This window comes from Zingiber officinale, chromosome 6B (genome assembly GCF_018446385.1).
Source record: "Zingiber officinale cultivar Zhangliang chromosome 6B, Zo_v1.1, whole genome shotgun sequence".
NCBI lineage: Eukaryota > Viridiplantae > Streptophyta > Magnoliopsida > Zingiberales > Zingiberaceae > Zingiber > Zingiber officinale.
The window spans coordinates 132644542-132672067 of record NC_055996.1 but is presented as its reverse complement, the minus strand read 5'-3'; the positions used below and the strand labels follow the sequence as shown (position 1 = coordinate 132672067).

Sequence of the window (27526 nt, the reverse complement as noted above, 5' to 3'; positions counted from 1 at the left end):
CGCGTGTAAGTCATGCTCACACACGAGCCAACTTGATTCAATGCAAATCCAGACTCTAGATTTGCAGCTTTATCCACACGTAAAAAAGAACCTATCTCCATGCATATGCTCACAACATCAATGCATGTGTCATAATCTAAACTAACAATAAAGTCAAGAGACTCCTGATGTGAGACTAAAAATTCATTCATAATAGAATCTTATCTTCTCTACCTCTTTATTCCATTCACATTTTCAACGAATCAATGTTTGCATCGATTCCCTGACAACTGCAACTGCTAAGCAACTGACAGAATTCGGAATTCCTGTTAAAGAAAACCTTCAAAGCTATACAAGAAGCATAACTCTGCACTGTTCTCCGGGCCGGAAAACTATCAGATCACACATAGACCGTGGTTTATAAAGGCTTCTCGCCGGGGAGATAAGATGGTGAGCCAACATCACTCTGACTCTTCTTGCGATGGAAAAAACCGGTGAGATTAGGCATAAGCACCTTCTTGGAGATCACCGATTTCATGAACTTCCGATTCTCTTCAGTCCTCTCCCCTGGCTTTGCATTCTGAACAGAGGGTACTGTAACGTATGCTTCTTCTATAGACTCGTGTGTCTCGACCGGTATCTTTGATACATTCTCTGATGCCTTCTTCTGTTCGGTTTCCTGCTGCTTCCTCAGCTCTCCTTGGACAGCTTTCTGTGCAGCTTCAGCTATTTCTGCCTTGTCCAATATCTCCTGTGTTGCCGTCTCCAATTCCTCAATCTCCCTCTGAACTACTTCAAGTTTCTTAATTGCCTCATCCTCATTGGCCTTGACAACTTGCAGCTGTGCTATTGCAGCATCAGCCTTCATGTCTCTGAACTCATCGGACGACTCCACCTTGCGTCTTAAAGACTGGTAGTCTTCTTTCGAGATTGTTATTGTAGACCCGGACTGAAGAGTAGATGATGCCTGAGAAACATTTGGATGCTCAGATAGATCTTTGGTAAGACCTAGAGCTCTTGCTTCTGCCAATTTTGCCTCTTTGGCATCCTTCGAAACAACCTGCAGTTGCTTTTCTGCTTCGCATAATGCTATTCGGGCTGCTTCAGCTTCGGCCCTAAACTGTTTAGAATGTTTCCTGAATTCTTCTGCTTCCTGCAAAATTTTCTGAGAGTCGAATGACAATTGTTGAAGGGCAGATGTTAGCTCATCAGATGTTGAAGTTGCTTGCGACTCTAAAGAAGTGACAACGTCGAGCTCGGCTTTGCATTTCTGAAGTTCATGCTGAAGATTGCTGACAAGAGATTTAGATTTTTCATATTTATCCTCAAGCTCTATGTGCTCACTCTTTGCAGCTTCTAACTCCAGCTTGAGAGAATGCAACAACCTCACAAGTGAACTTTCTTCTTGGGCGAGTGCTTGTAAAATTTCCTTTGCACCTTCCACCTCCAAAGCCACTGATGTAGCATACTTTAAATCTACAGATGAAACAAATTCAATTTCCTTCTGCACTGATTTAATCTCAGAAGTTGTCTCTTCTAGCTTGGCCTTCAGGTTCATATAAACTTCAGGATCAAACTCTTTCTTTAAAGTCGTCAATTTTTGTCCAGTTTCGTCGAGCAATCGTTTGTAAGACTGTTTAATAGCAACTTGCTCTGAGACAATTTTTGATTCTTCCTGCTGGACTTTCTCAGTGGCAAGGCTAGTATAGGTAAGTGATTCCTGAATTAAAGCAAGCTCCTTGGAGAGCTCAGTCACCTTCTGAACGCCAGCATCAAAAATCTGTTTCGCTTCAGCCTCTTGCTGAATGGCAGAGAGCTTTGCTTCCACCAATGTCTCAGAGTCCCTTTTGATCTTTATAAGTTCTTCCTCTGCAGAATCAAGCTCCATGAGGACAACTGCAAGTTCTTCCTTTGAACTATCGAACTTCTGTTCCCAGCTTCCATCCTGGTCAGCAATCTCGACAGAACCCGCATCAAGTGTCTTGATTTGATTTTTGGCAGCTTCAGTTGCTTCTAGAACTTGCTCCTTTCCCTCATTTGCCGCATTGAGTTTCTCGGTGAGTTCTTCAACAATTTTTTTAACCCTCTCCAACTCAGCAAGTGCTTGAATCCTACTTTTTGTAGCAACATCAAGTTGTTCCTTATACTTGTTCAGCTCTTTTTTAGCCAAATGAAGTTGGGTATCCTTAGCTAGAGCATTATCTGACAATATAGGGGTCTTAGCATTACCCAAAGTAGTAATAGCCTGATCTTGTATGAAAAAAGAAGACGAAAAATCAGAATTAGCAAGAATTTCAGAGAAAATCCAAGAATTAAATCCTTGTAGTTAAAAACAAGAAAAATTTAGAGAAATAAAAAAAAAAGAAGTATACAGCACAAAAACCAAAGGTGCTTTTGTCATACCATGATATTAAGATTCTGATTTTAAAAAATGTGGTAGTACTGGTCTCTTAGATAGTCAAAACACAAGAGAATAAGATTATATGATTTCACAAAAATCTTATTGGATTATGGTTAAAAGCATAAGCTATTGTTGAATATAACTGACAGTTGTGAAAAGGCAAGAGTTAAAAGACAATATTAACTTAAGCAACTGAAATGATTTCGGAAAAGAATAAGGATGAGTAATGAAGGCAGTTCAGCAGGATGTTTGGGTAGTCACTAGATTCTTGCAAGTGCTCTCGATTTAGATGTATAACTCTTTTTCCTTTAACTAATTTATTGTTACAAATGAAGGGTCCATGACAAGTCAAAACACTTCGTGAGGTCTAATCAAATTTTTGGCTTCCATTCATCCTAAGTTGACTAATTATATGAAATTAGCTTGCATCCAATTCTTTGGTGAAGGGCATATTAACTGAACTAGATACATATGCACCAGGACAAGAATTTATACACACTGAAACATTCATTATAATTTCTAGTACATAGCAGATAGACCATACCTCGATTGTTGCAGCCTTTGGCTTTCTCCCAGGAGATTTGTCACCTTTAACTGCCACATTACCAAACAGACTAACTGCTGCTCTAACAGATGCGAATGGAGCTCTAGTGTCTATCTCCACTTTGGAATCTACAGCATTTGTCTCCATGCCTCCTTTTTAAAAATGACAGTAATTGAACAAATCAGCATTAACAACTCCAGACTTCTCAGAAAGTATTAGGTGGTGCATTTTTTTAGCAAATTCAAAGAAACAAGAAAAACAGAATGAATTGATATGCCTAGACCTGGTTACTAAGATCTTTTATTAGCTAGTTTTGGCTAAAAGACCCGGGAAGACAAATTGGAGGCTACATGGTGAAAGATAATTGGAAGGGTTTAGGTCCAAAGTGGGCAATATCATATTATTATGGAGATATCTAAATTTCTTTTGGTCTCAACAATTGGTATCAGGAGGAGGCCGCTCTTCACCTGACTAATCGTCAGAAGAAGCACAAGCCAGATTCATGATCCAAGATCGAACCATGTGGGTGAAACCTAACAAAGTAAGGGAGGCCCTGAGCAGGTCAACGATCTGATGCTTAAGGGGAGACTCTGAGCATGTTAAGAGTGATCCGATGTTCGAGGGTAGACCTGAGCAGGTCAAGAGTGACTCGATACTTGAGGGAGACTCTGTGATCCTTTGTTTGAGGGGGGGATTGTTGGGGTTGCAAGGTTGCAAACATACTCTCACATTGAAAACACATGGGAAAGATCATGAGTTTATAAGAAAAAGATATCTCCATTGGCACGAGATCTTTTGGGTAGAGCCCAAGAGCAAAACCATGAAGGTTTAAGCCCAAAGTGGATAATATCGTACTATTATGGAGATATCAAAATTCTTTTCAATCCTACAGTCATCTTAGACAGGCTAACCTCATTCAGCCAAAAAAACTCAACCATATCCTGCATCCCAATTTTACCTCATTCCTCCAAGTCGCATATCTATTCACCTCAGGCAAATTGCTTACACTTGTAATGTACTAAACCCACTTCGTTCGAGTTCTTGGCAATTTTAGGAGTGCTCAGGCTCAGAACTATGTCAAATCCAAGACAAACATGTGGCTATAGAAGGCAAATAGAAAACAAGCTATTGACAAAGGAAAAATGAACAAAAAAAAAACCCATGAAATGAAAAGTGAAAAATAGATGTTAAAGTTGACAGACGCAATGCAAGTCAGGTTTTTGTGATAAAAATCTTTCAGCAGTAAGTCTTCCTCTTCCACTCGTGCCTTTTTGGTTCAATGTATCAATCTCCCACATGCAAGATCTCCTTATTGATAGGTTTTCTTGCTGATAGCATTAGTCTAATCAGTCCCTCCAAATAACAAAAGGAATCATACAGTTTCAACCATTAGCAACCAAACCCAAAGTAAATACACGGTCGTTTGTTATAGGATGCAAAGTTGTACTATTAACATAAAATATTAAGTCCAGGATGCAGGATTTTGTGAAATCAGATCCTCAAGTGAAAAACAATAATATTTATTTGAATTCATCCAGTAGAAAGTTGGTGACATTATGATCTCCCAACTTTAATAAAAAAAAAAAAAAAAACTCCTAAACGCAAACAAATTAAATATCACCTCACTTAAACAACTTGATCGAAATGCGCATCTGATTCTTCACCTAAGCAATGCGTGTATATCAAATCTTTATTTTGATCAAAATAACCCATTGCTCGCGGTGCGAAAGAGATAGAAAATACGACAGACACAGGGCAACCGAAGAGGGATTTATCGGAAATCAAACCTCGGTGGAGAAATCGGCAGCAAGGAGAAGAGCTGGGCGACGATGGAATCTACCGAGAACGGCGAGAAAATGGGCAAGCCGAGGAGACGAAATCGGAACTTTCGGCGGCAGCGCAGGGCGTCGAAGAGAGGAAGGCGAAAAATGGCGCATGGCAGACGCAGCAGTTGAGAGCGATGTTCGGGTGGGTAAAAAACAAGGGAGGCAACGCAACGGAGTTTCAAGGGCGGTAAAGCGGACTCGTCGGGTGAATCGGTGAGCCTCTCAAGTGGACATAAGATGTGGGCCCTCCATGGGAGGGGCCCCTTAGTCGGACGTTGGATTTGAGCAAAACCTAATCACGCCCGGCCGATGATTATTCTGTAATACCAACGGTCGAGATCAAATTCTGATGGAATCCAACAGCTGAAAAAAAAAAAAAAAAAACTCTTCCAAGAAATTCAATCAAGAGTAGAGTTCCGTCCGAATAGGGATGACAATAGATAGAACCTAGATTAGATTTTATATTATCTGTATTTATTTTTATTTATTATATTCATTCTTATACTTATTTTTATATTTATTGGCTATTTAATTTTTATCCTCATCTCCATATCCTTAGCTATTCATATTTTATCCATCTTCTTATTATTACATATATTTTTTTTATAAAAAAAAAATGAAATACATGTTGATGATTGAATAAAGACTTAATTGCAGCACATAAAACTCAGATAACATAAGTACTTAGGATTTTACATACTACAGTTGAAAAAAATCAAATATAAATGAATAAATTGGACTTTAAAATACCTATTACAAATAAGCATTAAACTTTTTAAAATAATTTTCAAAAACAATAGAAAATATATATTGTAACCTTGAAGTTAATAGAAAAGAGATAAAGTTTTAATCTAATAAAATAATACCACGATAGCATTATTATTATCCTTACATCATAGACTTACACTTTTAGAAAATAAATTACCACATGTTGAAAAATAAGTTCAAAAGACAACACAAGCCATGAACCGGTAAGACAGTATAAACAACTTAACTAAGAACTTAAGTTATTAAGATTTAAGAAGAAAGATAAATCCTAGAAAATAATCTAAAACTTATTACTTCTACATCCCTCATTCAAAATGAGTTTAACCAGACCATCAACATCAACTAAGACTCTTTTTAGGATCGAGACGTGTTAGAGGAAGGGAGAGGATAAATAACACTCGTGACGTTTTCATATTTTCGCAAAATACCAAATGCACAACAGAAATAAAGAAAAAAACAAGCAATCACAAACATCAAGATTTAATTGGTTCAGAGCTTGTGATGACTCCTATTCCAAAACTCGCACTTGAGAATACTTTCATTAGACAATCACTATAGTTTTGAAAATTCAAGTACGGAGATAAAGTACAATGATAATATGATTAAAGCACTATGAATAATTATACCAACGACTTTAGAATTTGGAGAGGCATGCTTTTGGTCATCTGAGGAGCGTTATGGCTTCGTGAATTTGTCATTAGAGTAGCGAGCACTAGAAGGATTGTCAGAATTCATTGTCGAAGTGTTTAATCAAGACCTCCTTTTATAGCCAAGTTGAGTATTATCCAGCTGAACGGTCAAAAATAAATTTCTTTATTAATTTTTAAAACACGTTATATATACATAAAGAGAGGAGGTGAAGTTGAATGGGTCAATACTCTGCATGAAATCTACTGCCCATTGCACATTCTCCACTGAGAAACAATTTAAACTAACAGTTCACTTTCTTGGATCTCCTCTCCCTTTTTTTTTCCTAACTCAATTTGTAAACAAATTAACCTGATATCTACAATAAAAATGATAGTGAATAATGATTAAATTTTTCATCGATATTCTATCGATATTTAGGTTTATTGATAAAATACCGATGAAATTAATTATGATATCGGGAGTAATTTAATCGGTAATACAATTTACCGATGGAAATGAAATTCAGTCAGTAATTATCGACGGAACAATATATTCCGTCAGTAAAATTTAACGACTGAACACTTTTTCGGTCGGCAAGGAGTGGATGGCAAGTAATGGAAGTTACCGACTGAATATATAAACTTCAGTCAGTAAATCACTAACGGAACTTGTCATTCCGTCGGTGATTCCCAACGAAACTAGTTATTCCGTCAGTAATTCCCAACAAAATCGGGATTTATGTCGAAAGTTACCGACGGAATGACAGGTTCCGTCAGGAATTTACCGACGAAATTTCTGGTTCTGTCGATGATTGCCGACAGAATGACAGGTTCCGTCGGCAATATATCGCAACTGTTACTATGTTAGTCGATATTTTACTGACGGAATAGTGTATTCTGTCGGTAATCATCGACAAAATTGAGATCCTGTCTATAAAAAACAGTAAAAAAAATTAAAAAACATGCTCTTATTTTCCACTTATCCTATATACAATTTTTATATAAATATAAACCATCACAAAAGATGGTAACACAAACATAATTCATACATATATCATAATCCATGCAACATTCTCACAACATATAATAAACTCAAAACATAAAATCATCAAAAAAACAATACAAAACATAATCATAATTGCCAAAATCTCCAAAATTCAAATCAAAATACAAGCAAAACTATCCAAATATTAAGTACTCATAATCAAAAATATCCAAAAATGCATGATAAGTGAAAGGCAAATACAAAATATCCAAAATAATTATATACATTACCTATACATATATCCAAATATAATCTTATAAAATTCATAATTAATCAGTGAAAATCATAACTACTGGACTAAACAATCTAAAATGGCCTCATCTCTATTTCTTCTTCAATTTCTTCGTTATCTTCTTCAATTTTGCAGCAGCATTTCTTGCGGATGATGTACAAGATCAATATTAAAATTATTAAACCAAGTGTAATGACTATTGATATAAAAAAAACCAGTTTAATTGTTTGTGTGGAGGTTGCCTGAACCGAGTGGTACCCGATTGACTACTGTCCATCCTGTGCAAAAATCACAAATATCAATTTAATTAAAAATTTATAAAATATTAAGAATTTAGGAGCAGCAATAATGGCTGATTATATATTAAAAATAAATAAAAAATAGTTCATGACCACTACGGCTAGGTTGCCGCAAGTTCATGGGGAGTCCACGACCGCGGGGAGCCTGCAAGGTTTGGAGCCTTGTCCGGAGTCAACATTAGTTCGTGAGGATGTCGCGAACTGCCATGAACTCCAACGACGCGGTGAGACTGCAAACTCACGGCTGCCGTGAAAATGCATCAAGTTTCGCTGGTGTGTCGTCGGAGTAAACAGAGAAAAAGGATTTTACCTTGAGCACGACTAGAGACAGAGAGCGGAGGAGACACAGAGACAGGCGGAACGGAGAAGGATGACGACAGAAAGCATTCGCAGATGAATGACCTTTTAACAGCAAAAATTGTAATATATAACTAATTTTACATGTAAAAAAATTACCTGCATTATATTTTAAATATCCAATAATAGTGGTAATGGTGAATATATCAATATGGACTCCTAAAATTGTCACGTGATGGTGGCCTCTAACAATTCACTTTCCTTTTGGCTCATCTCCATATTTTTCCGAACTCAGTTTGTACACAAATTAACCTCACATCTACTATAAAAATAATAGTGAATATAGATTAAATTTTCCGTCAATATTCTATCGGTATTTGGGTTTACTGACGGAATACAGACGGAATTAATTATGATATCGGTAGTAATTTGATTGGCAATGCAATTTATCGACGGAAATGAAATTCAGCCAGTAATTACCAATCGAAAAATATATTCTATCGGTAAAATTTAACAACTGAACACTTTTCCCGTCGGCCAGGAGTGGATGGCAAGTAACGGAAGTTGCTGACTGAATAAAATTTAGTCGTTAAATCACCAACGGAACCTGTCATTCCGTCAGCAATTCCCAACAAAACCAGTTATTCCGTCGTTAATTCCCGACGGAATCGGGAATTCCGTCGGAGGTCTATACCGACGGAATGACAGGTTCCGTCGGGAATTTACTGACGGAATTCCCGATTCTGTCGGTGATTGCCGACAAAATGACAGGTTTCGTCGGTAATATATCGTAACTGTTATTGTGCTGGTCAATATTTTACTGACAGGATAACGTATTCTGTCGGTAATCACCAACGAAATTAGGATTCCGTCTGTAAAAACAGTAAAAAAAAATTTAAAAACCTGCTCTTGTTTTCCACATATCCTATATAAAATTTTCATATAAATATAAATCATCACTAACGATGGCAGCACAAATACAATTCATACATATATCATAATTCATACAACATTCTCACAACATACAATAAGCTCACAACATAAAATCATCCAAAATACAATACAAAACATAATCATAATTGCCCAAATCTTTAAAATTCAAATCAAAATATAAGCAGAACTATCTAAATATCAAGTACTCACAATCATAAGTATCCAAAAGTGCATGATAAGTGAAAGGCAAATACAAAATATCCAAAATAATTACCATGATACATCACCTACACATATATCCAAATATAATCCTGTAAAAATCATAACTAATCAGTGAAAATCATAACCACTAGACTAAACAACCTAAAATGCCCTCATCTCTATTTCTTCTTCATTTTCTTCTTCAATTTCTTTGTTATCTTATTCAATTTTGCAGTAGCATTTATTGCAGATAATGTACAGGATCAACATTAAAATTATTAAACCAAGTTTAATGACTATTGATATAAAAAAATTAGTTTAATTGTTTGTGTGGACGTTGCATGAACCCAGTGGTACCCGATTAACTACTATCCATCCTGTGCAAAAATCACAAATATCAATTTAATTAAAAAATTATAAATTATTAAGAATTTAGGAGTAGCAGATAATAACGGCTGATTATTTAATAAAAAAAAAAATAGTTCATGACCACTGCGGCTAGGTTGGCGCAAGTTCGAGGGGACTCCACGAACTCACGGTCGCCGCGGCGAGCTTGCAAGGTTTGGAGCCTCGTCCAGCGTCAACACTAGTTCGTGGGGACACCGCAAACTGCCATGAACTCCAGCGACGCGGCGAGACTGCAAACTCACGGCTGCCGTGAAACTGCATCAAGTCTCGCTGGTGTGTCGTCGGAGTAAACAGAGAAAAAGGATTTTACCTTGAGCACGACGAGAGACAGAGAGCGGAGGAGACACATAGACAAGAGGATGACGACAGAAAGCATTCACAGATGAATGACCTTTTAACAACAAAAATTGTAATATATAACTAATTTTACATGTAAAAAAAATACCTGCATTATATTTTGGATATCCAATAATAGTGGTAATGATGAATGTATCAATATAGACTCCTGAAAATTGTCACGTGATGGTGGCCTCTAACACTTTACTTTACTTCTGTCTCATCTCCATCTTTTTCCGAACTGAGTTTGTATACAAATTAACCTACATCTACCATAAAAATAATAGTGAATAAAGATTGAATTTTCCAACGATATTCTATCGATATTTGGGTTTACTGACGGAATACCGACAGAATTAATTATGATATCGGTAGTAATTTGATCGACAATGTAATTTATCGACGGAAATGAAATTTAGTCAGTAATTACCGATGGAACAATATATTCTGTCGGTAAAATTTAACAGCTAAACACTTTTCCCATCGGCAAGGAGTGGATGGCAAGTAACGGAAGTTGCCGATTGAATAAAATTCAGTCGTTAAATCACCAACGGAACCTGTCATTCCGTCGGTGATTCTCGGCGAAACTAGTTATTCTGTCATTAATTCCCGACGAAATCGAGAATTCCATTGGAGGTCTATACCGACGGAATGACAGGTTCCGTCGAGAATTTACCGACGGAATTCTCGGTTTCGTCGGTGATTGCCGACAAAATGACAATTTCCATCGGCAATATATCACAACCGTTATTGTGCTAGCTAGTCGATATTTTACTGACGGAATAACGTATTCCGTCGGTAATCACCAACAAAATTAGAATTCTGTCGGTAAAAACAGTAAAAAAAATTAAAAAACTTGCTCTTGTTTTCCACATATCCTATATACAATTTTCATATAAATATAAACCATCACTAACGATGACAGCACAAATACAATTCATACATATATCATAATCCATACAACATTCTCACAACATACAATAAACTCACAGATAAAATCATCCAAAATATAATACAAAACATAATCATAATTGTCCAAATCTCGAAAATTCAAATCAAAATACAAGGAGAACTATCCAAATATCAAGTACTCACAATCATAAGTATCTAAAAGTGCATGATAAGTGAAAGGCAAATACAAAATATCCAAAATAATTACCATGATACATCACCTATATATATATATATATATATCCAAATATAATTCTATAAAAATCATAACTAATCAGTGAAAATCATAACTACTGGACTAAACAACCTAAAATGCCCTCATCTCTATTTCTTCTTCATTTTCTTCTTCATTTTCTTCTTCAATTGCTTCGTTATCTTCTTCAATTTTGCAGTAGCATTTCTTGCCGATAATGTACAGGATCAACATTAAAATTATTAAACCAAGTGTAATGACTATTGATATAAAAAAAACCAGTTTAATTGTTTGTGTGGGCGTTGCCTGAACCGAGAGGTACCCGATTGACTATTGTCCATCCTGTGCAAAAATCACAAATATCAATTTAATTAAAATAATTATAAAATATTAAGAATTTAGGAGTAACAGATAATAATAGCTGATTATTTATTAAAAAAAAATAGTTCACGACCACTACGGCTAGGTTGGCGCAAGTTCGTGGGGACTCCACGAACTCACGGCCGCGGCGGCAAACCTACAAGGTTTGGAGCCTCGTCCGATGTCAACACTAGTTCGTGGGGATGCCGCAAACTGCCATGAACTCCAGCGACGCGGCGAGACTGCAAACTCACGGCTGCCGTGAAAATACATCAAGTCTTGCTTGTGTGTTGTCAGAGTAAACAGAGAAAAAGGATTTTACCTTGAGCACGACGAGAGACAGAGAGCGGAGGAGACACATAGATAAGAGGATGACGACAGAAAGCATTCACAGATGAATGACCTTTTAACAGCAAAAATTGTAATATATAACTAATTTTACATGTAAAAAAAATACCTGCATTATATTTTGGATATCCAATAATAGTGGTAATGGTGAATGTATCAATATAGACTCCTGAAAATTGTCACGTGATGGTGATCTCTAACACTTTACTTTACTTCTGTCTCATCTCCATCTTTTTCCGAACTGAGTTTGTATACAAATTAACCTACATCTACCATAAAAATAATAGTGAATAAAGATTGAATTTTCCAACGATATTCTATCGATATTTGGGTTTACTGACGGAATGCCGACAGAATTAATTATGATATCGGTAGTAATTTGATCGACAATGTAATTTATCGACGGAAATGAAATTTAGTCAGTAATTACCGATGGAACAATATATTCTGTCGGTAAAATTTAACAACTAAACACTTTTCCCATCGGCAAGGAGTGGATGGCAAGTAACGGAAGTTGCCGATTGAATAAAATTCAGTCGTTAAATCACCAACGGAACTTGTCATTCCGTCGGTGATTCTCGGCGAAACTAGTTATTCTGTCATTAATTCCCGACGAAATCGAGAATTCCATTGGAGGTCTATACAGACGGAATGACAGGTTCCGTCGGGAATTTATCGACGGAATTCTCGGTTTCGTCGGTGATTGTCGACAGAATGACAATTTCCATCGGCAATATATCACAACCGTTATTGTGCTAGCTAATCGATATTTTACTGATGGAATAACGTATTCCGTCGGTAATCACCAACGAAATTAGAATTCCGTCGGTAAAAACAGTAAAAAAAAATTAAAAAACTTGCTCTTGTTTTCCACATATCCTATATACAATTTTCATATAAATATAAACCATCACTAACGATGGCAACACAAATACAATTTATACATATATCATAATCCATACAATATTCTCACAACATACAATAAGCTCACGGCATAAAATCATCCAAAATATAATACAAAACATAATCATAATTGTCCAAATCTCGAAAATTCAAATCAAAATACAAGGAGAACTATCCAAATATCAAGTACTCACAATCATAAGTATCTAAAAGTGCATGATAAGTGAAAGACAAATACAAAATATCCAAAATAATTACAATGATACATCACCTATATATATATATATATATATATATATATATATATATATATATATATATATATATATATATATATATATATATATATCCAAATATAATTCTATAAAAATCATAACTAATCAGTGAAAATCATAACTACTGGACTAAACAACCTAAAATGCCCTTATCTCTATTTCTTCTTCATTTTCTTCTTCAATTTCTTCGTTATCTTCTTCAATTTTGCAGTAGCATTTCTTGCCGATAATGTACAGGATCAACATTAAAATTATTAAACCAAGTATAATGACTATTGATATAAAAAAAATCAGTTTAATTATTTGCGTGGGACATTGTCTGAACCGAGAGGTACCCGATTGACTACTATCCATCCTGTGCAAAAATCACAAATATCAATTTAATTAAAATAATTATAAAATATTAAGAATTTAGGAGTAACAGATAATAACAGCTGATTATTTATTAAAAAAAATAGTTCACGACCACTGCGGCTAGGTTGGCGCAAGTTCGTGGAGACTCCACGAACTCACGGCCGCCGCGGCAAACCTGCAAGGTTTGGAGCCTCGTCCGACGTCAACACTAGTTCGTGGGGATGCCGCAAACTGCCATGAACTCCAGCGACGCGGCGAGACTGCAAACTCACGGCTACCGTGAAAATACATCAAGTCTCGCTTGTGTGTCGTCAGAGTAAACAGAGAAAAAGGATTTTACCTTGAGCACGAAGAGAGACAGAGAACGGAGAAGACATGGAGATCGACAGGGGAGAAGGATGACGACAGAAAGATGAATGACCTTTTAACAGCAAAAATTAGATTATTAATTGAAAATTTTGGATTAGATCATTTAATTGGGTTTACTGAAATTACCTTTTTACGGAATATTATTATTATAATAAATGTGACGGAACGGCAAATAAATTAAGCTCATTAGTTGCGACGAGGACGAGGACGAGGCCGAGTTACTCCACGGCGGACGCCGCGAGTTGCTTCGCCAGTTCGCAGCAGTTCGCGGTCGCCAAGGCCGTGAGTTACTTCGCGCCGAACGCAGCGAGTTCGAGTTCTAGTTGCTTTACTTATGGCAAGGCCGCGACTTCACGACCTGTCACGCGAGTTTACAAACGTCTCTGCAATTAATAAATAAGAATCATTAGTATTATACACAACTCAGTAATGTAATAATAAATACATTTAATTAATATTTAAATAAATAATAGTATAGAGGACAATTAATATATAATAAATAAAAGTGTAGATAATTTTACCCTTGCAACTATATTTATGGTATCAATTCTGACATTATATGTATGTATATATTTATATGCACTAATAAAATAATACTTTTAATTTTTGTTAAAAAAAAAGAGAGAAAGTTGCAGTACAAATTTTATTAGTAGTATTGTACGAGTTATATTTACTGAATTATAAGCTATGCATATATAGTAAGTAGAATTTTAGTATACAGCTGTATTTATAAAAATATCTATTTTATATTTAATAATAAAAATATACAAGTCCCATATTTAGTACATATTAACCTGTCATTTATTTTGGTTTTTGAATTCTTATAATATAAATAGGTAGGCACGTGAAAAGAAAGAACAAAATCGTTTCATCATGACATCAGTGTGGTTCATTTGCTTTTCTTTGTTCAATTGAAGCAAGAAACATTGCTTGGTTCAACAAACCCCCTGTCAAAACCAACTTTTATAGTATTATTTGCCATATTCATGAAAAGTTTGTCTCTCTATATTTACTTAGCTGCACTGCCAAGCGTCCACTCTGTTTATATTAATTAATTAATTAAGGAGATTTATTATGTCACATAAGTAAGTTATTTTGTAGGCAGACTAAAAAAATTAAAACTTTCTTTCATTTTTTACATGGTACCACTTTTTTCACGGTGCCACTTCTCATATATACTCTATTTTGATTCACAATTACTACATATATATATACTTCTTGCTGGGTAACACATTTAATTTAGACTGTTTCAGCCTAATCAACCACAAAGCATCAATTTCAGACACTCGTTGCAGTGGTTTCCTATGTGCTTGGATTCATTGGGTCAAACACTGGGGGCTCATATAGAAGACGATCATACCGAGAGAACGAAGCAAGGTTCTAGCCTTGTTATTCTACCAAGACAAGTCATTGCTAGGGCAGTAAACGTACAGAAATTCATGGACAAGCACTGGAAGGGTTACATGAATCTATGAATCTGCTAAAGAAGTCCGCAAGTTGAATCGAACCCTCTACAGGATTTAAAAACTGAAAAATAAATAGAGAGAAGGATATGGGAAGGAATTGCATGGAACTCTCGACTTAATGGCTGGGACGTGCTGCTTTCAACATATGAATCTACATAGATTCGATCAACACCACCAAATTCTGGCAGTTTGGAATACAAATATTGAGTTGGTCATAGGATCTGAAATGCCTGCAACCACAAGGCAGATTAGCGAGCAGTAATTGCTGGGAGAGAGATCAAGAATGTAACTCCTAATTAGCTGACTCAGAGAAAGTAATCAGGAGTTCTGCGAGTCACATCAGGTTCTCCTCTCCTGGGGGCTGGCTCAAACTGCAAAAGAAAGCCGCATTTATTATGAAAGTTGTTGATTATCTATTTACAAAATCGATTAGGATGAAGAATAGATAATGACTACATTACTCTGCGATTAATCACATTCGTCGAGCATAGACAATTGAGGATAACATTATTTTACGGTACAACTGACACAATTTTCATGGCATCAATTTGTTGATTTCCTTATCTAAATGCCCAAACTTTTAGACAGTGTTGACCATATTTCTAGCGTTATTGCCTTCAACAACATCCAGATGAATAATAATATAAATCACGAATAAATATCAACTTTAACACACCAATATAGAATAGATATTCATTTACCTGAATGAATGTATGACCTTTACAGTCATCAACTTCCAGAATGGCAGCCATATTTCCACACCGATAGCAATAATTTGGGGCACTGAATATCGTAACCACCTTTTGGTCCTATTTGGAATAAAACCAACCGTAAGAATCAGATCTTTGAAAAATTGAGCAGAAGAACAAAAAAATAAAATAAAATAAAATAAAATAGGTAAGTACATGTCCCCAGTTGTATCCTTCCATGACTAATTGATGTGCTCTGGCTATCAGATTAAGGTTGTTAGTATGATTGAATTGCTCGGATATATCCTGAGATCGAAATTACCCAAAAGTTGCCAAGTAAAGATAAAGCTATCACAATCATAAGAAACCCAAAACATAAAGTCATACTTGGCCAAATGTATATCCAGCACCACGAGGAGAAATACCCCAACCACATCTGTCATCAGGATCGGACCATAAAAGATCACACATAGCTCCCTCATGTGGAACTTCTTGAACACGATCAAAGCTCCGTATGCCATCCAGGGTTTCAATAGTCGGAGATAACCCACCATGCAGGCAAAATATTTCTGATTCAACCTGAAAAACAGAAAAGCGGTTGTTAATAAATTTAGGTAGCTGTTTTCATGAGGTAATAATTATGGGATCAACAAGTCTATTCATCATCATCATCAACAATGAACTGTGGTGTGATAAAAAAAAAACTAATAATAATTGGTGTGATTAAAAAAAAATCAAGGAACTATATTTCTTGTTTTGTGAAGCAATAAATACCAATATCAAAGTGAATACTGAATACTACCATGCAGAATAAATATGGAATACAAGGAATTAGTAGGCAATGTTTAAAGTACAAACCAGGGCTGTCAATGGGAAATAATCAAATAAATCAGTGAAGGTCTTCCATACATTTGCACTGCCATATCTGTATGAAAGAAAACAACTTAAAGAACTGAAGTAGAACAAATAGCTACAAAACTAGAACAAGATGAAATTGATATGCCTGATGTTGACTTTTAATGGTTTTGCTGATATGCCTGATGTTTACTTTTAATGGTTTTGCTTTCAATACTATCCAAAAAATATTGAAAGCATAGAAGAAAGAGATGCTTCATGACTATGAATGGTAAAAAAAAAAATAGAGATGCTTTACAGATTCAATTGCGATGGAAAAGATGATACTTTTAGGGTCTGTTTACTTGAATGGAGCATAGAAGAAAGAGTAGAAAAGTGACAAAAAGATATACATAAATAATGAAGCTCCATGTGTAATTTCGTGACTCTTTCCTTCCTGCCCTCATATCTTCCATCCAAGTAAACAGACCCTTACAATATATGCACCTGCAGCTTAGCCAATATCTGTATTATAGCTAAATATTCATTGTAATATTAATCACCCACAAAGAACAACACATTGAACCAAGGACATTTTGTAATAGATGTGTCACTTCAAAAGGCCAGAACCACCTTATAGGTTCAATGCAGCAATAAGATCCATGCAGCTGATTTCAAATAGTTGATACTTGATACTCATGGGTTGTTGTTCTTGTAATTTCTTTTAATCAGAACCACATAGTCATTGGGAAAAAGAAGTGAAAAAACAACCAGAGAAGTGTGAATTACTTGCTAGAACATTTAACGATTTCACAAGTATCACTTTCTTCAAGACTAGTAAGGAGATATTGACTTGAGATCTTAGTTAGTAACATTTTTATTTTAATGACAAACACAGAACAAATACATAAGCAATCCATGTTGAACGTGAGTTACACACACAAGTCAACAAGATAACATTGAATATGATGAAAATTAAGAAAAAAATGTTAGACACAGCCAAGTATGAGATAAGCAAGTAAACATGGGACATTGATGACGGTGAAACCTAAGCAAAAAGGTGAGAACTTACTTTCTTAAGCATTCATCATAAAATCCATAAACTTGAGTAATCTGCAATGTGATACCATGGATTTATTTTATACAGGGGCAATATATTTGAAACAAAAAAATAAATAAAGATCCACAAATATTCATTAGTCAGCTTGTTTATCACATCTTAATCTATAGTCCTTCCATCAAAACAAAATATGATAAACATTGAGTTAATTGAGAAACGCATTGACATGTGTACCTGACGACTTTCATGATTTCCTCTGAGAATGGTAATTCTTTGAGGATATCGAACCTTGAGGGCCACCAAAAGCTTAATTGCCAATAGGCCAGTTCAATACATCAGATACTCATCCAAGTGTGTTAAGTTATAGAACAATTAAAAACCATAATTTCACAAAGGAAATGAAAGAAAATTAATATCATTGCAATAAAAACATGTTTGATTTGAATTCAATATAAGTCATGTTAAATCATGCAACCTATAATTGAGATGCAAAATATGAACGTAGTCAACAAAACATTAGAAATTAAAGTATGGTTCCAGGTATCTATCATCGTGGATGACTAGTATTACTAGTGGTAATAGGACAGCATGGAAAATCACATAGAAAGCAGCAGGTCTCAGGCAGGAAAAATATCAATAAAGCTCACAAAATTAACTTTTTAAAAAAAGATACTCTCTAGATTGATGCCAACGAGGGACCTCATAAGACATGTGGCACAGACAGACAACAAGAAAAAAAAAAAAAGGTAAAGGTTCCTTGAACTCAAAATTTAGATTGCCAAACAAGGAATACTTTAAACAGTATTGACTTCTAAGTTGAAGTTCAAGTGCATGATATATTCACATGCACATACATATGGAGCAGCAGCTGAAACATACTTACCCTTCAATGAGAAATAACAGGCAAACATAAATATGCATTGTATAAAAGTCATCATAATTATCCTCCAAACAACTATAGAAAAAAAGTTTGCTTTTTGATGGATTTATGTTAAAAAAATATAACCTTGCATAGAGGTACAACAAAAGGATAAGATATATATAACCAAGCTCAAATAATTGGGACTAACAAAGCTTGATGATCATGATGATGTTTTCATATGAGAAACCTAGAAAGTGATATATTCAGTATTTCAGTGTGTACAAATTAAATACCCCATAGACATTATGATCTTGCCATACTATAGAGGAGAAAAGTGGTATCATATGTACACAGAAAAACAAAATAATCTATAGTAAAACAAATATACAATTTCTTACCGTAACAGTTTCAACAGAATAATACCCACGGTCCACATAATCACCCATAAATAAGTAATTTGTATCTGGACACTGGAAAAAATGGAAAGAGACAATCAACCCAATGACGCAAAAGTTGTTTTATCATATTTAAATAGAACAGTGATTATACTTAAGAAGTTTGCTGTGTGTAATAGCATATTTGCACACTTAAATATAATCAGTCAAAAAAGTTTGACTTAAGAAATTGATTACTGAGATATATACACTCAAGGATTTGGGACTCCATTGAATGAAATCATTATGGGCCTTATTCATCATCATAGAAGGGATAACAACAGAGCAGGTTAGGGAAGGGTGGAAAAAGATGATACAACTTGTTTGCACTACGTGATGCATCTAGGTTTAAGTTAAATGGATTAGGTTATGGCCCATAAATGAGCAGACCACATTCAGGTTTTGTAAGTTGACTGGTGATGACTAGTATAATATGTTTAATATTTAGATCTAAGTGTCAAACATGTCAAACTCTTATTTTGGTTGTGTTATGATGATATGTGCACAATGATTAACCAAAGTATCCTAGCAACTTAGATGTTTTCCCTCACCTTCTCCATTGTCTTTTTAATTTGCTTCCAAGAAAACGAGAGATAAAATCTTTTCCTCCTTTTATATCCCAAATTTTAACCAAGTATACAAGAAGACTTAACCAATGCAATGATTTACTGCTATTGTTCATCAACCATCAAAGATAGTAGTACCTTGCCTCCTATTCGAAACAGTTCTGCCAGATCATGAAATTGCCCATGAATGTCACCACATATTGTCACAGGGCTCTTCACTGGCTGCAGTAAGGTCAAGTAGCTGCATTAGCGGTGATCCTTACCTATTATGTCGACTATACAAAAAAAATAAGCTTTGTGCCCCAGATATTGAGGTCAACTAAATGGGTCTAATCATTCCATTGAGTATATTAGAAGTAAAAATGAAGAGTATAGCCTACATGTCAAGGGAATCAGAGTATAGCTTACATGTCAAGGGAATCAGAAAATCACAATCAAGACGAATGAAAAAGTAAATAAAATTGTCATACAAAAGATAGTTAACTAAATATGATTTTTTTTTAAAAAAAAAATCTTAATATTCATCTAGACTGCAACAGTTATTGAAAATCATTTGGACTTGATATATTTATATAAGCAGGATGTCTGGAACATAGCATTTGATCAGATCACAGATCAGTGACAAAAAAGTATAGTTGCATTTAAGGACAGTCATTTTGCAATAATAGATCATGTTAAGATGACCCAAGCAACTGCATATATTCCTGAGTTGCATTGGGATTTGGGAGGTGCATTGCATAGGAAAAAAACAACCTCGATAGAGTAGCACAAATTTATTCTCTTTGTAATTTGAACATGGGTTCTTTTGCATAAGAAAAACTGATCATCAATATTCCCTTCTCTCCAATATTGCATGAAAGTTCTACACAGTTAAAGACAACCCAAGCAGGATAATAGTTTAGCAAGAGAGTGCTAATGATGCATCACAGATCCACCCAAATCAAACTCATTAAAATACAACCACTAAGGAGTACTCTAACTACAATAATATCCATGAACATTCTCTATACAGGTGGAATAACACTTAAGGTGAAAATCCTGAACGAGACAAATGGTTGTTATAAATGGATAAAAAAATAAAAATCTCTAGGCCTAATTTTTATCAGAGTCCTAGATGCCACAGGGGCATGGTCACATATTCTACACGTGGCCCATACTCTAGTAGAGCCCTAAAGTTGAAATGAGAATTATAACTCGTTTGAACTGCTGAATTCTTAATTAAGATTATAATTCGTGTACATTTTTCCTATTTACCCACTTAACAATTTGTGTTTACTTCACATTTCCAATGACCTCCAATTTTACATGCAAGGACAGGCAAGAGAATGACAGATTTTGGAGTTTTAGTTGGTTTCAGACAAAGTATAAAGTTGCTCAGAGATTGTCACAAACATTCAGAAAAACAGGATTTGTTTTCATGTTTTACCTATCTTTCATCTCATTTACCATTTTGTTACTATACATCTTGTTGTATTTTATTCTTTTGTCAAAACTATTTAGAGCTTTTCTTCCTTGTACAATATGATTTTGTTTACACTTTATAGATTTGTTCTATTAATTGAGAAAGGTATAAAATGCATATCTTGCTTCTGTGATATTTTCTTATAGTATTATTATTATTATGGTTGTGGATAATTTCTATCAAATTATCATGACATTAATCCCACATCCAATTATAATATCATAACTTCCGAAAAGTAGAACATCACATATTAAACAAACTCTCGCCTTGCAACTCGCTACTACTCTTACCATTATATAAGAATTGCCTAACCAGTGAGATCTAACCAAGTTCTGATCATATGATATTATGAAGAACAAGTAATTTGGCCAATTATCATGAATACAGTTTGGTCACAATTTTCTGCTAGCTTTACGTGCAACAAATAAGTAAAAAATAATAATAATAAAGGTATATAAATTTTAGCTTGCATTTAGGCATTATCAGAATTTTCTTAGTCTACATAGAATGTGATACCGGTTCTGTCAAAGAAAATTAAAAAGAACCCCAGATTTCTTTTAAAGAAGACAAAACATGTGAAAGTTGAACTGTCAAAGAAAAATCAAAATACACAGACAATGTATTCAAAGACATAAAAAGGGCAGCCCGGTGCACGAAGCTCCCGCCATGCGGGGTCCCGGGAAAGGATCCATTGTACGCAGCCTTACGGCCCTTACCTTGCTTTTTGCAAGAGGTTGTTTCCAGAATTCGAACCCGTGACCTTTTGGTCACATGGCAACAACTTTACCGTTGCGCCAAGGCTCCCCTTCAAAGAAGCATATTGAGAGAAAAAAGAAGCATGTGATCCAGGATGCTGCCCAAAAGTATTCCTCACCTGCACATTGCTTTCTTCCATCAATACCTCTTTGGCTTTCTGACACAAGTCTCTAACCTATACAACAATAGCAAAATCAAATTTGAAGAATAAGCCAGCAATGCCAACAATGTCTTGAAACAACTGAAATGATTACTTGATAAAAGCTACGAAATACAGAGAGCTGTGTCTAAACATAATTAAACTAGATTTGATTAATCTAGCATATCTAGGCAACTTTTCTTAGTTGTTAGTTAAAAGGAATAAAAGCGTGATGTTTATGCAATCTCACTCTCTTTCTATGATGTTTCTTGGTTGAGATAGTTAATTATCTTTTGGTGCTATAGCAGCTAAATCTAATACCAAGGTCGACCCAGTGTCATCTTATTTTGTAAATAATCATCCTTATATTTTTTTCCAATCAAGGTTCTACAGAAGCAGATAATTGTCCGTGGTTAAAAATACATGGGGAGGTCATCTGTGAGGATAAGCCATATTTCAATATGTCCTAGTATTGGATGAGAGAGAATGCCAGATCTCTAGTTGATGCGCAATAATTGGAGATAAAGAACTCTTTGTCTGAATAATCCTGTAAACTTTTACAAATCACCTTCTATCATTTCTTTTTCTACACATTTGTCTCGGGCTAACACCTTCTAACCATGGACAACTATTGAGTCAAGAATAACTGAGCTACCCCTATAAACTTAGTTAATAAAAAATTACTACTACAATAATGCTTCTTTTTTAAATCTATTGAAGTAAATAAGACACCACTTTATAGAATAAACTTACAAAAAGGGCTTATTTGTTTAAACTATTTATACTATAGTACATATTTTTTGAACCAATTAAACAGTAACATGCTATTTTCCTCATTGCTTCAAGTGCCATTCGCATGCAACAAGACATAAGAAAGAGACATCTTCCCTTTCTCATTCATCAGATCTTTGTATTCAATTAACTTAAAAGATGAACCATATCCATCATCTACACGCTAGTTTATTCTTCAAGACATTCAGTTAGATTTAGCTAATAAATTATATTATAATAGCTGAATCCATTAATGACCAAGAAGTATACAACTGTGCATTTGTATGTGACGCAGTGACTTGCAGACAAGGGTGCATAGAATACTTTCTCAAGGAAATAAGTGTAATTTTTTGTTGAATGATAGTTCATGTTAACAATTATAACAACATTTCGACCCTCGTGCAAGAGGTGCATTATAGAAGCAAAATATAAATAACAATCAACTTGTGTCAAAAGAAAATAAACAGCCACGCGAACTAATAATTGAAACTCTGATACCATCGATTTTATTATTTACAAGATCTGGCATGCAGTAGAGAAATAAACCTAAACTCCTAGGAAACAAGGCCCGATCAAATGGAAGAACCCTAAATCCTCTATATTACCGGATATCCTGCAAAGAACTCAGATTTTTTTTTTATTTATTAAACTAACAAAAATAAACTCCGATTCATAGAGATCCACGACGATTCGACTCTATCTGAGACAGGGACAAAAAACAATCACCAAAAGAGCCAACCTCCTGTTCCGACAGTGGTCTGCACTGCATAAGCTGCTCGATCTGCTCGTCGAGGTTGCCATGGGAGCTAGGCGCTGGGACCGCGTTCGCGCTCATTTCTTCTCTCCTCCTTGAATCCAAACCCTAGCAAGATCTACACGCCACCTGCGAGCCCAACTCCCTCGCTCTTCCTCTGAAACTAAATGTCCCTCGACGACAACTGAGCAAAGGGAAAGAAATGGTGGGGAAAAGAACCAAAGGGAGGAAAATATCTGGATCTTACACCCACGTATCCGAAAATGATTTTTTATAAAAAAAAAATAAAGAAATTGCGATGAAATCGGTACGGATTAACTGAAATCTACCAAGCACAATATGCGGAAAACGATCGGGTTTTGTGTGTAAAAAACAATGGAAGTGAACGTGGTCCCATGTACAATCGGCTTCCCAATGATTATTTATCCTGAATGCTGATCCGCGCAATGTTGGACTGATGATTATGGGAATAATATAGTTTTTATTTTATAATCTACCTATCCACTCATACGGACCGACTAATTTAAAAGGTCGGTAGCCTTCGGCTCTCGCCTTTTATCTATTGCATACCTACGAGCATTACAGTTATTCTCCTAGATATTTATAATTTCACATCTACATTATTAATTTAATTAAATATTTCAATGAGTAACTAACTAAGGGGTCTAAAATTTAAATTTTAATTGTGACGCACTATCTAGATGAGTCTTCATTAGTACTTCTTAATTTATATAGATCATCGATAAAAAATTTTAGAGGATCGGACAAAGCTGGTCACCTCCGAGAATAAGATTCCTTGATTACCAAAAATAAATATCTCACTTATATCACACAAATTTTATAATCAAATATCATATAAACTAAATATTTATAAAGTTCACCTATCAAATCTCTCACTCTCAAATATCTCAAATTCCACCATTAAATATATCTTTTAATTTTAAAAAAAATAAAGAGAAAAAATCATGGAGTACAATTCTATAGCATGTGATTTCAAATCCCCTCAATAATATCACTTCCCAATGAGGAATATTTGAGATTGGGAGACATTTAGATAAATATCCATTTCAAATATCTCTTAGATACACTAAGTATTTAATCATGGTAAAGGTCTTCTCATAGTTAAATTGTAGCAAAAACTAATTAGGTTCATTCCAAACGTTTTTCACAATTCCTTTCAGATTATGTGTCGTCCCATAGTTAAATTACCTACCAACAAGGCTAAATAAATGAATTTATGACCATGGTTTCATTGAATAATGTTAGGGTTATAAATATAGCATTGTTAAAAAAATGTAGTAATATAATTAAGTGAAGCTGTATGTAGATGCCCATAACTCTCAATACTTCATAAACGGCCATATCTCCATAACCTATCATCTCTAAATAACATCCTAAGTTATGTAAATTTATGAGGAGTTTAAAGATGATTATGTACCTATAAATGCATATGTATATATTCATTTCAATAAGAAAGAGAGAGGAAAAAGAGAAAAGGTTAATAATATTTCATTTTCATATACAATTGCTTATATAATTTTACAATACATTATCAGCACGATAGTTTTATTTTTTTTTAATCCAGCTATATATATATATATATATATATATATATATCCATCAAAATTATTCACATGCCAAGAAGTTAAATTTATAATTCCTTTATGATTTGTTAGTTATTGTCCGATTAAATATTAATTAGTTACTTATTTACATGACTTGCAACGTTTCAAAAAATTTACAATATTTTACAATTAAGTATTACAAAATCATCTTCTGATTATATCATATTTTATCATTTATTAATAAATATATATGATGTATGATAATTATTATTAATAATTTAGTTTTCTTTGTAATAGATTCTCACTATGTCCAATCTTTCAAAGTTAGAGTTGGTGCCTCTTGACATTTCGGGAAAAATTATTTATCATAGATTTTGGATGCGGAGATTCATTTGGATACTATGAGTCTTGGAGACACCATAAAAGATGAAAATAAGGAATCTTTACAAAATCGTGCAAAAGCAATGATATTCATTCGTCACCATCTTCATGAAGGATTGAAAATTGAATATTTGACGATTAAAGATCCACTTGAGCTATGGAATAATTTGAAGGAAACGTATAACCATTATAAAATCATGATTCTTCCAAATGCTCATTATGAATGGATTCATTTATGTTTACAAGATTTTCAATTTGTAAGTGAATATAACTCAGTAATGTTTAGAATTAGCTCAAAATTAAAAATTATGTGGTGAAAAAATTACTGATGAAGATATGTTGGAAAAAAACATATTCTACCTTTCATGCATCTAACATGCTCCTGTAGCAGCAATATAGAGAGAAAGGTTTCAAGAAATATTCTGAGTTGATTACATATCTTCTTGTGGCTAAGCAAAATAACAAGCTTTTGATAAAAAAATTATGAGACCCATCCAACTGGTGCTAGTCCAATCCCTGAAGTGAATGAGATATATAACTGGTAAAAATGATAAACGACAGTGCAGATAAAAATTTCATCATGGTCGTGGGCGTGGGCGTGGTCGTAGATACGGAAATGATCGATCTCAAGAAAATCATGATGGTTATAATAAAAGAAACACAATAACTCACCAGAAGTGGGTTAACAATAATGTTCACAAAAAGTGGACAAATGACAATGGTAAAAGAGTTCAAAGTTGACAAGATAATGATGAAAATAAACCAGAAAATTCATATTATAGATGTGACGTGAAAGGACATTGATTACATACTTGTCGTATGCCAAAATACTTTATTAATCTCTACCAAGCCTCTTTAAAGGGCAAAGTAAAAGATACAGAGACAAATATTGTCTTTCAAGACAATAGCACAATTGTTGGTGCTTCTATGACAACACATTTGGATGTTTCTGATTTTTTTGCAGACCCTGATGGAGGGACAGACAATTTGATTGGAAATGAAGATATTTATGGAAATATCTAAAATGATCAAATATTTTAAAATAAATTAGTTCATTTACTATTATATTTTTGTAGTAATCTTTTAGTTATTTCTCATTATGTATTTCTTTTGTTTTAATGAAGAATATCATGACTTTTAGATTCAATAATGGAGATTTATGTCTTATTGGTAGTGCAACGACACATTCTATATTCAGAAAGAAAAAATATTTTCCTTATTTAGAAATGAGTGAAAAGTAATGTTAATACAATATCTAGTCCTATAAATATTATTGAAGGTTCTGAAAGAGCTAATATATCATTATTTGGAGGAACGAAATTTGTTATTGACAATGCATTGTTCTTTCCTAAGTCTCAAAGAAATTTGCTAAGTTTTAAAGATATTCGTCGAAATGGATATCACATTGAGGCATATGATGAGAATATTGAATATCTCTATATTACAAAATTAGTGTTGGGTAATAAACATGTATATGAAATATTATCTGCTTTCTTATCTAGTTTGTATTATACAATAATATATATAGTAGAAACAAATACAATAGTAAACCCAAAATTTACTGATTCAAATGATTTTATACTTTGGCATGACCGATTGGGACATCCTAGTTCTATAATATTTCAAAAAATTATCAAGAATTCACATGGACACCCATTAAAGAACTAGAAGATTCTTCAATTTAATTAATTCTCATGTGCTAGTACTTGTTCTCAAGGAAAACTTATTATGTGACCTTCACTATCTAAAGTTGGAATTGAATCCTTTGCATTTTTGGAACGTATACAAGGCGATATGTGTGGGTCTATTCACCCACCATGTGGACCATTTAAATATTTTATGGTTCTAATTGATGTCTCTACAAGATGTTCACATGTATGTTTATTATAAACTCACAACCTCGCATTTGCGAGATTGCTCGCCCAAATAATTCGGTTGAGAGCTTAATTTCTAGAATATTTTATCAAGAAAATACGTCTTGATAATGCTGGTGAATTTACATCCTAAATATTTAACGACTATTGTATGTCTATTGGAATAACTGTTGAACATCCTGTTCTTATGTTCATCCACAAAATGATTTAGTTGAATCATTTATTAAACGCCTCTAGTTAGTAGCTAGATCATTGATTATGA

The 27526-nt window shown here is 34.3% G+C and overlaps 2 protein-coding genes across 2 annotated transcripts; both read right to left on the bottom strand.

Annotated features, from left to right (window-relative positions):
* Nucleotides 1–207: 207 nt before the first annotated feature.
* LOC121990683 (WEB family protein At5g55860-like) lies at nt 208–3071 on the bottom strand. The gene is made up of 2 exons (XM_042544775.1): nt 2925–3071; nt 208–2224 (listed from the first exon to the last, which is right to left on the bottom strand). Exons 1-2 carry the CDS (start codon nt 3069–3071, stop codon nt 398–400), a joined length of 1974 nt encoding a protein of 657 aa, XP_042400709.1. The 3' UTR covers nt 208–397.
* Nucleotides 3072–15008: 11937 nt separating this feature from the next.
* On the bottom strand, nt 15009–23683 carry LOC121989584 (serine/threonine-protein phosphatase PP2A catalytic subunit-like). Its single transcript, XM_042543714.1, has 11 exons — nt 23430–23683; nt 21899–21955; nt 19701–19784; nt 18961–19032; nt 17935–18006; nt 17713–17753; nt 16665–16731; nt 16194–16385; nt 16023–16112; nt 15819–15926; nt 15009–15488 (listed from the first exon to the last, which is right to left on the bottom strand). Exons 1-11 carry the CDS (start codon nt 23523–23525, stop codon nt 15423–15425), a joined length of 945 nt encoding a protein of 314 aa, XP_042399648.1. The 5' UTR covers nt 23526–23683; the 3' UTR covers nt 15009–15422.
* Nucleotides 23684–27526: the final 3843 nt, after the last annotated feature.